This window comes from Bacillus rossius (genome assembly GCF_032445375.1).
Source record: "Bacillus rossius redtenbacheri isolate Brsri chromosome 9 unlocalized genomic scaffold, Brsri_v3 Brsri_v3_scf9_2, whole genome shotgun sequence".
Lineage (NCBI taxonomy): Eukaryota > Metazoa > Arthropoda > Insecta > Phasmatodea > Bacillidae > Bacillus > Bacillus rossius.
Window position 1 is genome coordinate 13,477,122 of NW_026962013.1, and position 16,088 is coordinate 13,493,209.

The 16,088-nt window shown below is 40.1% G+C and overlaps 1 protein-coding gene across 2 annotated transcripts in view; it reads left to right on the forward strand.

The window, feature by feature from the left end:
• The window catches only part of LOC134543205 (sialin-like), a 43,370-nt gene that overhangs the window by 18,340 nt on the left and 8,942 nt on the right, over positions 1–16,088 (forward strand). For both annotated transcript variants that reach the window (XM_063388107.1, XM_063388106.1), the window contains exons 2-4: positions 5,700–5,917; positions 14,817–15,050; positions 15,884–15,971. In XM_063388107.1, coding sequence (XP_063244177.1) covers positions 5,700–5,917; positions 14,817–15,050; positions 15,884–15,971 — 540 coding nt within the window. The remainder of the gene's footprint in view (positions 1–5,699; positions 5,918–14,816; positions 15,051–15,883; positions 15,972–16,088) is intronic.

Genomic DNA, 16,088 nt, shown 5'->3' on the forward strand with positions numbered 1-16,088 from the left:
AGTTCGTGCTCTACTACTGCCTTCTACGCAGAAACCAAAAACGATGATTTGAAACTGTTTACATTTCATCCGGTTTTGGACAGTCTAGTTCAAGGTATCAACTCTAGGTTTGCACAAGAAACCAAGAAAGTGATCTCTGCCACAGGAAAACTAATGGGGTTAAATTTGGGTCCTTACAAGTTAAAACGGTTATTACGTTTTAAACGGCCGCGCCGCTGTGACGTCAGGTGGGCTCAAGTTACACGGTGGTTGGTAGTCGCGCATGCGCAAGGTGATGGCAGCGCCACTGGTGATGGCAGCGCCACTAGCGGTGGTGAGCGGCGAGGACTGTTAAGGTGGCAGAAGAGAGACCGTGTGGTCAGGCGGGAGACGTTACGCGACGTGCTGGAAGTCTCGGCGAGCACACAGTGAAGTGCTAAGAGACTTGGAGGGGACAGCAATCGAGGGTCCCTCGGGCAGCAGAAACGTAACCGTTCGACAAGGAAGCTTGCAAAGGGGTGACCGGCTCTTCAGTGACCCGGCTATGAATAGTGTAGTAGAACGAGATGCTGCCGATTGGGCTGCGCTGGCGCCGTCCATCCATGGTGGTGGTCAGATTGGGGTGACCAAGAGGATGACGTCTCCATCAGCTGCAACGGCCGCAACGTTCCGCAACGTTTCGCAGGAAAACTAAACGGACGCGTCGGACAATAAGGTGGGAGAAAACTATCTAATAAAACTTTTAGGACGGAGCATTTCCCAGAGGCTTTTCAAAAGAGTAAACTATTGTTAACTTGTTGTACCAGTGTAATCGCGTACTATCAGTTCCATCAACGTAACTATAATAAAATTCTGGAGGATAAATGAAATTATTTTTTTTATTAAGTCGTTAAGTTCACCTAGGGGGCTTAAAGTGTGAAAGTAGTGACTTTGAAGTTCTCTCAAAACAGTTCAGAGTGAATGCTACGGAAATAGAAGCAGAAGTGAAGCTTTTGAAGACAAAGAGAGATATGGACACCGACTTTCCACCTAAAACTGTTTCTGACTGGATTGATTGGCTGTCAAAGTTTCAGCGAAGTTCAACCTACAAAAGCTTCAGTGCAGTAATGAATACATTTGCAACAATGCCTGTAACTAGCTGTACAAGCGAAATAACTTTTTCAAAGCTTACTATCATAAAATCAAAGCTTAGGTCTACAATGCACCAGGAACGCTTGAAAAACCTGATGATTCCATTTGTGGAGCAAAAACTGGCTGCTTGTGCAAACACAATTTGACGAATTTAAAAATATTGTTCCGTTTCATGGACGAATGGCCCTTTAGTAACACAGAGTATTATGTTCAGCAGATTTCCCTAAGGTTTTTTTATTTTTAGTTCTGGACTTGTAAACTTGTTTTCAAAAGAAATTTTGAACAATATTGTACCTAAACATATACTACTACTTAAAATACATTATACTCGATGACTTATATGCAGTCGCCGACAAAACATTGTTGTTGTATTCCAAAAGTTAAAACATTTGCCCACTCTTATTTGTGTATTTTTAATTTTTAATATATTTCAGGTATGTTAAAAAAACTCCCTTGATTTGTTGATTTTAAAACTTAACATTTGAGAATGTTTTTTCTAGCATTTAATTGGGCGTCTTCAGAAAACATGTAAGTACGGTTTTTCAAAGCCACCAGCATGAATTCTGTGCAAACAATTTGTGCAATTTACTTTATGGCTCAAAAAAAGCTTAAAACTGTAAATAGTTTAGTAGTTTTCCTGGCGATTATAACGTTCAAAGCCATAATTTGTCATAAAAAATGTTAAAATTTTTACACATGTGTATTTAATGTTTTTGTTCGGAAACACCTTAAATAGCACCATTCTGCGCTTTAAAATCCAAATTTTTTCGGGAGAGGACCCCCGGACACCCCGCTTTAGGCTCGAGGTCCGTGAATGATAGGGCTGTTGTGTAATCTGGCACCACCACTACTGAAGTCCTGCGCACGCCTATGACTAAAACTGTCATGATAGTTACACCAGTTCACAAGTGTTGACCTCAACAAGTAGTCAAAGCTAAAGCCTATGACATGTCAAAAAAACAACAACACGGAAGCTTTATTCCAAACGGTATCAAAATATTTTAAATTGTAAGACGTAGAACCTAATCCCTCTTAATAATCTGTACATGTGTGACGTAAAACGCTATCGAAAAAACTCACTTTTAAGTTTAGGTTACGAAAGGGAAATGTGGACCACACCGGATTGTTAAACGTAAAATTTGCACGATTAGGAGCATGAAGTTGCGTATTATAAACTAAATATGTATTGTAATGTGTGAGAAAACTGTTGAAAATATGTAGCGAACTTACACAGATTTACGCCAAGCAGACTTCTGTGTACCTTGAACGTGGCCCCTCGCTGCGCAGACTTGTAATAGCTGACAAGAAGCTGGTTTTCTGCATTGGGAACATTTTTGGCCTTGCGCCATCTGCTCCTAGTCGACTTACCTTGAGCTTCGTAGTTGACAGTTTATCGCATGCGTGTAGATGATGTAACAGGAGGCGCATAGGGTTGCGACCAGAGAATCTCATTACAACAAATTAAAAAGGTTTTTTTTATACTTAATGAGAATTTTTTTTAAATGTGAATATCAAGAGTATATTCCGTTCAGTGATCGTTGAGACGTAAAGTTTGACACCGCTCTCTATACCTGCTGAACACCAAATTACTCAAATTTACAACCTTGAACATTCTGCATTTTCGTCTCTCATCCCAAAAAATAGATTTAATTTTTGTAATATTAATATCGGATTCTTTACCTATGCGGTTGTTAATATTACAGTAAGAATACGTTGTGTGTATAGATAAATTGTGTTCGTCTGTGCTGCAAGTTTTTATTATGCATTATGATTCTTTTTACTGACTGTATATTTCTTCTGAGGAATTCCCTGTGCTCTAGGCATGTAACATTTTTGTCATCAGCTTATTCTTCGCGTTTTTGTGATTTCATCGTTCTTGTCCATTATTGATGGTTTTTTTCTATGACATAGTGTAAACCAGCAATTGAAATTGTTTTAAATCCATCTTCACCATTGAAAATAATTTTTCATAGAAAATAAAATACATTAGTCTTCTATGTATGCAAAGTATAGTTTCAATTTTCTTTTCTTTCTTATACAAATCTACAGTTTTTCTCCGATTTTGAAGAAATTTTGCACACTCGACTTTCGAAACACAAGGAAGGTCACTGTCTAGGTGAGATTTCGAGAGCACCATCCCATAAATCAGAATTCAATTACGCTTGATGAAATTTCGTCGTTGCATTGTTGATACTTTCTTCTTCATCTCCATGACTACGAGCTTATGCAACGACAGTGGCGCACCCACGAGGGAAGGGCATTTATAATGAGCAGCGCGAGTGTGTTCTGTCCGCAGACTGCCATGGTGGGGACTCCAGCTAGTAAATAACACATTTTTGTTTCGGTTTCGTGAGTTGGTGGGTAAACCCCATTTTCTCAGCGACGGACCCAGGCTTCACTGTTGGGAGGGGTGATGACCGGGTGAGGTTTAGGGCGCTGAGTTAAATGGGAAAACCGAAATTTAATTTAAAAAAATTGGTTCTCTGTAAAGTCGGTTTACGGACGATAGTTTAACGTGATTACGTCATAACAAAACATTGATGAAATTATTGCATATTTTTATGAATAAAATTGAATCTTTTTATTGAATAATTATCACTATTTTTTTATGGATACAAAGAAGGAGTGAAATGAAATCTACAATTTAATTGATAAATTTGCTTTTATTTGCACTCATTAATTCAAATATGTTTATTACTTTAACGAAGAGATTATTTTAACTATAACTTTTATGCATGTTTGCTATTTAACTTCTTCCAATCTGCGTTATTCTGTTAAGGATAGGACGATGATAGGAAAAGTAGGAAACGAATGGGAGTGTGTTCCAATCGAGTGGAAGAGAGAAAGATGCGGCGCAAGCGTACAATGAGCGTAACGGGACACAGCGTAACTGGACAATGTGCGTTACGGGACACTTTTTCGTGCGTGCAGCCGGCGTTCATCGATTTATTAGAGGTTGTCACGTCAAAAAACACTGAAAAGGCCAAAACAGTCACAGCAGCGGTGAAAAAATAATTCAACGACGAACAGTTTTTGGAATTTATTTCGCTTTATGCGGAGCGTGCGGACCACGTGTGTTATCTGGAGATGGTGTCATCGCCAAATCGCTCCTACCAGCAAGGCAGAGGCCTCGCAGGCACCAGCAGGGTAGCTCGTCCTGTCACGTGCTCCCGGCGAGACGCGGCGCGCAAGCCAACACTCCCGGGACGACAGACCTTACCAGGAGGCAGTGTGACGAGCTCGACGACTTGTTCTGTGGAGCGCCTCTTCTTGAGACTGCAGTGCGCATTTTATATCTGCCGTTAGCGCCGTCCTTGTCTCGGGGCGACTGAAATACTGCCCCTTGGAAGGGCAGCCCTTCAGGATTTTTCTGACAGTGGTTAGTTTGTAAAGCGACTGGAAGGCAGGCCTTCCAGTATCTTAAAATGTGTCTATTTTCGTAATTTTATAATACTAAATTGTTGCCCCTTGGAAGGGCAGCCCTTCAGGAATTTTCTGACAGTGGTTAGTTTGTAAGTGACCTAACCTAACCTAACCTAAACTAACCACTGTCAGAAAAATCCTGAAGGGCTGCCCTTCCAAGGGGCAACAATTCAGATAACCTTTCAAAAACACCACTGTTAAAGATATCCTGATGGGCTGCCCTTCCAAGGGGCAACAATTCAGCCCCTCCCCCCTTGTCCCGGTGTGCTCTCCTGCCAGACAACACGCCACGGAGCGTGGTACTGGACAACGCAACAACACGGACGCGCACGAGAAACCCAGCCGTGTGACGGAACACACGGCACGAAACAACGATAACAGGACAGACGAACACTTCCCAGAGACGAAGCAGTTGCTACATTTGGGAAACCTGAGACCCGTCCCCGGGCACAGACATGCCGTCCAAGGGCGAGTGACTCGGAAAGGTCGCAAGTACACGGCCTGAACTATGTACTTGGGTGCGCCTACCTGGAGTCGTGTCAATTTTTATTTTCCTAACCTAACTGAAACTAAGTGTATTTGTTTGGGAAGGGGTCTTGTGATAGGTGAGACTCCCAGGTCGAAGCCTATACTACTGATAATGCTGGGTTTCAGCCAGGCATCATGTGCTTTGTTCGGGGGTTGCCCAGCTGTAGGTAGAATTGATGCCATTACCAGATACCGGAAAAATTCGCGGATTCATTTCGTGATAGGCTGAAATTCAAACACGTGTACAATTCTGCTGGTTCTGAAATTGGCTCGCGGTTTAAACTGGAGCTCTCTTGGGCCAATGAGAGACCATCGACCAAAGAAGCGTCGAATCACAAGCTATAGCCAGTGGAGACGACTCACAATTCGGTAACCAATGGAACACGCGTGTTTACTTGAGAAGTGCAGAGGATAATGGAGGCTATCCAAGAGGTTATTTAATCCGCGAATTTTTTTTCCGGTCCCTAGCCATGACTAAACTCCCTTATCCTAGGTCTAGACTAGGCCCAGGTGAAACCTGGGCTCAGTCACGCGAGCATCAAGCAGGCAGGTTCAGCACAGGACAAGGAGGGATGGCCCAAACCCGGGTCGTGTCGGGGCGCCGGTGGTATGTCCTGACCTCCGCCGCTTGTCCGCAGGCCTGCTGCCCATGAGGTACGTGTTCGCCGTGCTGGGCTCCGTGCTGTTCGCCATCCTGTACGGCTACAAGTCCAACCTGAGCGTGGCCATCGTGGCCATGGTGAACCACACGGCCATAAGGCGCGCCGCCGCCCAGCACGCCGGCCCCGGCGCCAATAACGAGAGCCGGCCGCTGCAGGGCGTCTGCGACTTCGAGGAGGAGGCGGAGGTGTTGGAGGTGCGTGATCCTTGCCAGGGCCGGTTCAAGGTCAATTGGCGCCCTAGGCGAAAAACCTTAATGCACCCCCCCCCCCCCCCCCGGGCGGACACCCCAAAAAAAATTTCCTTGCCTCAAAATACATCACGTAAGCCCTAAGACTTTGTTAACAATCAAATTTAAGCAGGCTTGTGTCTTTTTTTACTTTTTTACTTATTGCGAATCACGAACAGGTCACCGTGGACTTTAAATAATTACTTATATCAATATAAACATTCCAAACAAAATATACAAAAAATATGGCACAAAGCGCCTCAAGCTTTTTTCTCATTTATACTAGTATTGCTTATATACTATTGTCATAAATTAAATTTTAAAATTATTTTTTACTTTTTAGTTTGATAATCTTTAAAAGCATGTTTCTTTAGTTTTTTAAACTATATTTATTACGTGTATCATTATAATAGTTACAGCTTACATATCCAAAAACACACTAAAATAAAAGTGAGACATCGATAAACTGAAATATACATTTGCGACAAAATAACTTTAAGAGATAACAAGTTTCAATTTTTTTATATATACATTTAGTTTGTGCCGATTAAAAAAAAATATTTTCAGTATACACACATATGTTGTAAATGTTCGCATGATTAACATTAACGTAATGTATGCAGTATGGACTAAAACAAGTATAATTACTATGTACTTATATACTATGGAAATTGAGCAGGACTTGGGATATTGATTTTGCCGCAGTACACTAAGTAAACTAAACGAAGAATACCTCAAGTAATCCTTTCCCGCCGTCACCGTGTACCAAAACATACTTTACCCATTTATTGTTCACATGCAGTGTTAGTTTCCCTCTGCTACAATATATTCCATCAACTGTTGCATTTGTACTTGTGTAATAGATTTTCCCACCAGATAGTTACTGAACGTTATTTTCGAGCTGTGAAAGAGTGGTCATTATTATGAACACTCAAAAGTACCTACATACAATTATTATGGACACTTGCGTAACTTTTTATTGCTATTAATAGGTGTTAAAATTATTTGACTCAAAATTACGATTTCCCTAAAATGAAAAAAAAAAAAAATTATAGCCTTAGAATATATTTTCACCAATTAAACAGTACACAGTACACAGACGAGTGTTTCTAGAATGTGTGTGTGGTGAGGCAAACTAGAGAATATATAAATTTTTTGATTGTAGTAATTTTCAAACCTTCGTAGATAAATAGAGGCAAGATTATATATATGGTAATTAATGATAAAACCTAAAACCTAAATAACTGCGAAATTAAGTCAATACACTGCCAAACACCAAAATGGAAGTCTGTAACACCTCATAACATCGAAATGCAGCAAAATTCACCTCAGTTACGCCATTTAAGCTATTAAAATATAAAGTTAATTTCAAAGCTGATACCATACAAACATGGGTAAAAGCCTACAGTGAAACATCACAAGGAAATGTATAAAAATTATTATTTTGGGCTTTTAACATTGCATACATATTTTTTTGATTATATCATCTTTTATTTTCAGTTCTTTGTTTAACTTTCACCAGTAGATGTAGCATTGTTTTATGTCAATATTTTGTGTCTTGCCACAAATCGTTGAAGCATTTTTTCAGTGTAAGTATGCTATATATGTACTTATTACATTTTATTTAATTTTAATGACTATAAAGACGATATCCGCAATTTTTAATGAGTAAATTAGCTTCTTTAAAACACCATTAAAAAATATGGTTCTATAGATAATACTCGGTAAATAGCTATTGAGAAAATTTGAGAAGAAACAAAAAAAAAACTTTACAAGAGAGCTAGCGTGATAAACATGCAGGAAAAAAACCCTCATATAATAGTTAATTCGAATTTACTTTAAAAAATACTTAAAAAAAAAAAAATACCAAAATAACTTCGCTACTGATCATCATGAGGTACAGTGCCTGAGGACTCTTTCGTAACTGGGCTGCATGCCACAGCGGGCGTAAACAAAAGAACCTCTAGCTGCGACTACAAATTACGAGCAGCCATTTGGTGCGCGGCCCCATCAGACCCGACATAACGTACTTCTCGACGGGTTGCGCGACGCGCCAGAGCTCCTGTGTTGGCCGAATGCCCGCCGAGACGACGACAACGGTAAACTGCTGGCTGAGTGACCGCGCGTCTCCAGTCTCCGGACTTGATCTCCGTGATGTAGGCACATTCGCGTCCGCGCCTATTTCCGGACTCTTGGCACGGAGTGAAGTGGGCTAGGTCAACAGCATACTTGTCTTTGCTATTATCTTTGAAAGATTTGTGCAGTGGGAGTGCATGACTTGATGTAAGCTTTTGGACATACGCCATTGCTAAGCACTTTTTCTGTAGAAGAAAACTAAAAAAATACCCAAAAGACAAAAACACAAATTAAGCAAAAAAAAATGTTGTTGTGGTGTTTATATCCTGTTGACAACAGCATTTTTTTTGCTTAATTTGTCTTTTTGTCTTTTGGGTATTTTTTAGTTTTCTTCTACAGAAAAAAGTGCTTAGCAATGGCGTATGTCCAAAAGCTTACATCAAGACTTGTCTCTGCGTCAACCAATACTTGATGGGGCACCGACCCCCGTAGTGCAGTTCACAAGTTATGAAAGCCACAACCCGAACCGTTCCGAAATTTGACCGAAGTAAAAGGCTCGGTCAGTGTAATAAAAATAAGCACGTTCTACAAGGCACGCAAAAGGAAACTATCTCCTGGAACATGTAACTATCGCGTCTCTGCTTCTTCCACAACGAATGGATCCGTAACAATTAGCTCGCTGACGATCATATTCATTTGTTCTCATGTTATTCATGTTCGCTAATAAACTTGTAATACATAACACGGACACGAAATTGAAAGTAGAACTCCATAAAATAATGCCGAGCGAGATATAGTCACCAGTAAAATATTGTGTTTTCAAGTACATCCCAAAATTTCTAGACGCGAATCACACACGTACTTATTGCGTCCGCTTCCAGAATTGTAAACGTTGCTTTCCGCCATATCCTGCAGATGGCAGCACAAACAAACGTTAAACTTTTATAAACGGCTCAAATAAAAGCTTAAAGACTTTTAAAAATCCTAAACCCCGGCTTTGTACCTGATTTTGTACAAGGAATATTACGTATTAAAATACTGCCCATTTTGTTAAAATTCACCTAACAGTAAATACTATAACGTTTTTGCGCACGTTAGATGTTATACTTCTAAATATGGCATTACTAAAATATAAATCTGAAACATTTTAGAACACAATTTATAACACTAAGTATATGTTTCCATATTCGTTTCTGCTTAAACAACAGAAATTAGTTTGTAAATGATTATTACTATCAAACCTTAACCTTATTGAACTGATTCAACATTATATATTATAATGTTATTAAAAAAATTGGTTGTCTGTAAAGTCGGTTTACGGACGATAGTTAAACGTGACAACGTCATAACAAAACATTGATGAAATGATTGCATGCTTTTATGAATAAAATTGAATCATTTTTATTTTAATAATAAAAGAATAAATACTTGAAATTATACTAATAATCAGATTTTTAAAATGTAAGAATAATTAACCTTTATTGCCGAAATTGTTGTTGTAATAAGCAATGATAACCACATTTTTTCACATCACTTTATAAACAGTCGACGAAACACTTCACGTGTCGTGCATAGATAGCGCGATTCGTTCGGTTCGCGTCCGTCACCATAGATAGCAGCACCGTAAGGGAATAATATTATTTCGTTTTTATAATACGATTTAATAACAAATACGCATCCCAAATACACCAAACGTATTTATAATGTGTTACAATATTTTTTAAAACATTGTGCAAAATATCCCGGGTGTAATTTGAATTATTATGTGTAACTGTAAAACACCATTGTTCGTTAAAAACGTATTTGAATATTCAACATTACTTTTAAATAACCGTACCGATTGTGCTGAAAATCGGTGGACGATCGTTAAATTACATAATATTAATAATTCAAACGACGAAAACATGATTGAAAAGTCAAATCGATTGACAGATCCGTAGTGGGACATCCGTAGTGGGACATCCGTAGTGGGACAATGTGCGTTATGGGACACTTTTTCGTGCGTGCAGCCGGCGTTCATCGATTTATTAGACGTCAAGTCAAAAAGAAAATAATTCTAGTGACGAGACACGAACCACGTGCCTTGAAGTTAACAAGCACACGCTCTATTGCTGTGCTACCGAGCCCATGGATATATTGCAAGGAGTATATTATGTATTATAATAATTGTAATTCCAGTTTTCTTAGGCATTTTATAACTTGAGATTTCTGTTACACTGACTATTTTAGTTTACCAAATATATTCCGGGGTAGTTTCATTATTGGCACACCAACACGTTCGATATCTCCTAATGTTAACGAAAGTTACTGTATACGGGTTAATGTTGTGATCTTCGTTCGTTGACTTCCGTTCCATTTTCACGAAATTACTCCTACTAAGTGCAGTATACCGAGAGATACGATTTTTACATAATCTCTTCCCCTGAATATATAATTGTAAGCCTTTATTCGTTAAATTTTACCAATTGACAGGGGATGTCGGGCCATGACGTTGTGGATTTATAAATAAAGAAGGTGTCGAGTGGGCTGTTTCCCGAGCTGCCCGCTGCTAGCGCTCTGGTCGTCACGCGGCCGGGGTCACGTGTTGACGTGTCAGGAGCACGCGCCGCGCTGGCCGGCTCCCAGCTGGCGTCTGGCGCTACGCCCCTGGTCGCATCGCATCTGGAGGGGGACGCACCACAACGCTAAATACACTTAACGCCGAAAAATGTCATTGCAGGACTGCCACAAAAGTTAGGTTAGGTTACACTAGGTTAGGTTACACTAGGTTAGGTTACACTAGGTTAGGTTACACTAGGTTAGGTTACACTAGGTTAGGTTACACTAGGTTAGGTTACACTAGGTTAGGTTACACTAGGTTAGGTTACACTAGGTTAGGTTACACTAGGTTAGGTTACACTAGGTTAGGTTACACTAGGTTAGGTTACACTAGGTTAGGTTACACTAGGTTAGGTTACACTAGGTTAGGTTACACTAGGTTAGGTTACACTAGGTTAGGTTACACTAGGTTAGGTTAGACTAGGTTAGGTTAGACTAGGTTAGGTTAGACTAGGTTAGGTTAGACTAGGTTAGGTTAGACTAGGTTAGGTTAGACTAGGTTAGGTTAGACTAGGTTAGGTTAGACTAGGTTAGGTTAGACTAGGTTAGGTTACACTAGGTTAGGTTACACTAGGTTAGGTTACACTAGGTTAGGTTACACTTGGTTAGGTTACACTTGGTTAGGTTAGGCTAGGTTAGTTTAGGTTAGGTTAGGCTATATCACGCTAGGTTAGGTTAGGTAAGGTAAGGATAGGTTTGATTGTGGTATTTCGGCGTTAAGGTACATTTAAGAAACACACACAAATTAATCCAGTTGTTATTTCGGCGTTGTGGTACTTAGCAGTTTTCTAGCTGTCGGCGTTGTGGTTAATTTTGACATTCGGCATTATGGTATTTCGGCGTTGTGGTAACGACCCCATCTGGAGCAGCGTCACTCGCAAGGCAGGGAGCGAGGAAGATAGAGAGGTCGCGACTCGAACATACAACTAACGCTCTTATGTTATTTGGAACATCAGAGATCTGTGTTTATTCTGTGTCTGTGCGGTATTTAGAGGTAAACCGTCCACCTGGAGTCGTTTAACTTTTCAAACGTAAATGTTTGCCAATCTTGATTTTTTTTTGCGGTCGTTCTTTACTAGGAATATTTACTCCATTGCGTTTAAGATTATTTATTTTTCTACATGGATCAACCAAAACATGTTAAAAATTCTTATTTTTCTTTTGGTTCAAATATTTAAAAAAATATTAACTGCGTGGTCACAAAAGTTTGAGCGATGAAAATAATAACCTCAGTTTCTATTGCAAAAAAATACTATTACAAAGCACACACAAGATTTTAATTTGCTTATTTCATTACAACCAATATTTTTTTACATTGATAAAAATTATTCCAAAGCATAATATTATTTCCCCATATCAATAAGCTACACATATAATCCACCATTAAATAAATTTTGAACTAAGGATGTTTGTAAAATTAATTTATTTATTTAAGTTATTAGGTTGAAGACATTTTAATGTTTTCATTATATTTAAAACTTAATTTTTGATGATGACATTTCTCAAACGCACTGTTTAGTGGCCCTATTCAACCTGTCCCGCTGCGCCCCCAGGCCGCTGGCGTTTTTTATTTGTATTTTCCTTTTTTCTCAGTTTGCTGTGACAAATATGGACATTAATGGGAAAATGAAGAAATACATTTGTATTAGTATGTATGCTATTTCAAGTGCTGGTCAATACCTTACGATTTCAAGTCAGTGTTCATGATTTCATTTTAGAAAAACTTTAAAAAATATTTTATTGGCTAATGATGACGCGATTTCACAGGAATTTGATCGTTGGAACTTACAAAATCAACCGGAGTCTAATTTCTCAGGAAAATAATAATTCAAATTTACTTAAAAGAAATTAGAAAATCATTTCCGCAATTTAAGTTCCAGTTTGGCTTAAAAATGTTGTTTTAAAGATCAAATTTTTCATATTTCGTTAGGGATGTTTATTACATATCCTCCTTATTCGGCCACCAAACACCGTGAACCCCGCGTCTTGCATAGAGCATTGTGCACGCAGGTCTGTCTCACGTAACTTCGTCTCAAACCAGTATCATTCGCAAAGCGACACATTATTTTTTTTTTTTTACCACACAAAGGTTTTTACGCACACCGTTGATAGAGCAACAATGGCGTAGAATGAATCTTAGATCATGGACCGCGATATTTGAGTCAAGAGACGTGACATAGGCGTGCGCACGGTAGGTGCCACAGGTGCCTTGGCACCACCATTAGGGTTAAAGTTATTTGTTTTTTTACAAGCACAAATAATACATACTTACAAAAAATCGTATTATTTCCAAAAAAAAAAAAATACGTTTTCCAATCGTGTCGAGTTACAGATATGTGCTCATAACACTATCAGTATATCAATTATCAATCGAACCAACTATACACACGGAAACAAGCCAGGTGCAATTACTTGTGTTGTACACGCGGGCCGCGGCTACGAAACTTCTAAAATGTAAATACTTCTCCTAGTTCTCCTCGAATTACATAGAATGCGCGCTCGGTGTCCACTGTTCACTCCACTCGGCAGGCGCACGGAATAATAGCCGCCGTCCACCAGGGTTTATTTTAAAAAAAAGAGAGAGAGTTTAGTTAGTTAAAAAGATATGCTTACTCGATGACTTATATGCAGTTGCCGATAAAACATTTTTGTTGTATTCCAAAAGTTAAAACTTTTGCCCACTCTTATTTGTGTATATTTAATATTTTAGGTATGTTACAAAAACTCCTTTCATTTGTTGATTTTAAAACTTAACATTTGAGAATGTTTTTTCTAGCATTTATTTGGCGTCTTCAGAAAACATATAAGTACGGTTTTTCAAAGCCACCAGCATGAATTCCGTGCAAACAATTTGTGCAATTTACTTTATGGCTCAACAAAGCTTAAAACTGTAAATAGTTTAGTAGTTTTCCTGGTGATTATAACGTTCAAAGCCATAATTTGTCATAAAAAATGTTAAAATTTTTACACATGTGTATTTAAAGTTTTTGTTCGGAAACACCTTAAATAGCACCATTATGCGCTTTCAAATCCAAATTTTTCCGGGGGAGGGCCCCCGGACCCCCCGCTTTAGGCTCGGGGTCTGTGAATGACAGGGCTGTTGTGTAATCTGGCACCACCACTACTGAAGTCCTGCGCACGCCTATGAGACATGACTCGGTCTGCAGCTGCTGGTGAGCATGTTGTCTGTACAGTTCAGCGATTGTTGATTTCTTACGCGAGGTGATTCACTGGTTTCCTCGCTCACATATATATTTACCCTGTTAGCTTTTTATATGAAATTCTCGAATTTTATACAATCCATGATTGATTTTCAAAGTATTCATTCTAACTTTTAATGAAACAATAAGAATTATTATTTTTTTTAATTACATCTTTTAGAAAGGAGGAAAGTATAACCGTATTCAACTTTACTCGCTGTCATGTCAAAAAGCTCTAGGTAATCAGTTAAGGTATCAGTAGATTTTAATAAAAACGCAGGCATACATTACTTTGATAGCTCAATGTTTATGCAGGGCACGAACTTAATTGAGTTTGGAATTTTTCTTTGATTCGTATTATGGCTTTAGACAACAACACTGTGTCAATGCTGTGATATAATTTTCATCACTGGAGCCGAACAAATTATCAGGGCTAGTCTTTTACAGGAGGCTGCGTGGAACTCGTTTGGAGAAAAAAAAATTATTTGAAGTTACGGAGTTCTTCGAGTGTGTGATGGTTTGGTGCTGTACACCTCTTAGAGCTCCATACAAGAAGGAATAACGTGGCGTTGAAACTTGAGAATTGGGTGGTTTTGTGCCACATCTTCTGACCACGTGTAAATTTGAAACTTGTGAACACACAGTGAACAATACGATGTTTGGCGAAGCTCAAGCTGTATTTTATTGTAAGCTTCGGGAATGAAACGTATAACGTAAATATCAAGGGCGTCGCCAAGGGTAGGGGGGATAGGGGGGGGGGGGGTAGTTGGCCCTAGATATTCAAAGAAAAAATGTAGCCAAATGCAAAAAAATACAAACTTTTCCCACAACTTGCCCCCCCCCCCCCCCTCCCCTAGGCCATCGGCTGGCGACGCCCTTGGTGAATGTTACCCTCGGAGGAACCTTGTTCTGATGGATGGCTGGATGGTTGTGGCGAGAGGTGGCTCGCTCGAAGCTCGGAGCTGTAAGGGTGCGGCGCGCGTGTGTCGCAGGACGGGCCGTTCGACTGGAACGAGCCCGTGCAGGGCCTGATCCTGGGCTCGTACTTCTGGGGCTACCTGGTGAGCCAGCTGCCCGCGGGGAGGATGGCGGAGCGCTTCAGCGCCAAGTGGGTGCTGTTCGCCTCGGCGCTGCTCAACATCGCGGGCTGCCTGCTCATCCCGCCGCTGTCCTACCTGCACTACTCGGGCCTGCTGCTGCTGCGCGTCGTGCAGGGCATTGGCGGGGTGAGCGCTACCGACCACTACCGACCACTACCGACCACTACCGACCACTACCGACCACTACCGACCACTACCGACCACTACCGACCACTACCGACCACTACCGACCACTACCGACCACTACCGACCACTACCGACCACTACCGACCACTACCGACCACTACCGACCACTACCGACCACTACCAACCACTACCGACCACTACCGACCACTACCCACCGGTTACCTAACAATATCTTCATTTAAAAAAAAGGGGGTTAGTAGTAAGTAATAGGGCATACTGGCCCTGGCTTCTGGCTGTGGTGCCGTGTGCCGACCGCCATCTTGGATTGTGACGTCTCGGCGGCCATCTTGGATGACCGTGACCGTGACCGTGACCAAAGTAAGACTTTTCGCTGTCTCAAAAGGATTTAATTGAAACATTTTGCTGTAAAAAGTTACAAAAATTTACGGGCAGCAAGGTTATCCTTAATTATTTCATTGAATTTATTTTAAGACAGCCACGTGTGTTTGCGGTGGTTGTATGAACTTCGTTCGATTGTACACAATCCTGACACTTAATGTTCCGTCGTAAATACTTAATCTATTATTTTCAAAATATATCAATTGTCCAGTTTCTGGTTCAAAGACTGCAAAGCACTTTTCAGTCCATTATAATTTCAACTTATTTTGTATTGATGAACCTGCAGCTAAAGTTCATTGGCTGAATTCATACTAACTCTCGAAGTATTTCCAAGTTTGATAATTTTACAATAAACGTAAACGCGCGTTGAAAAACAAATCTTTCTCAATAGAATGTTGCCGTAATGCCGTAGCAAATGACTCGCAATGTTTCAGGGCCTTTCGTTCCCAGCCATGCACGTGATGATTGCGAAGTGGGCTCCACCCCAGGAGCGCAGTGTCGTCTCTGCGATTGTTTATGCAGGTAAGAGCGTCTTAACGAACGTAGTCAGTAATATAATAATGCAAATGCACTATCTCAGTAACTACGCAATTCACCATACAGACGAATAACCGTATTGAAGGATTGATGACCAGCAAT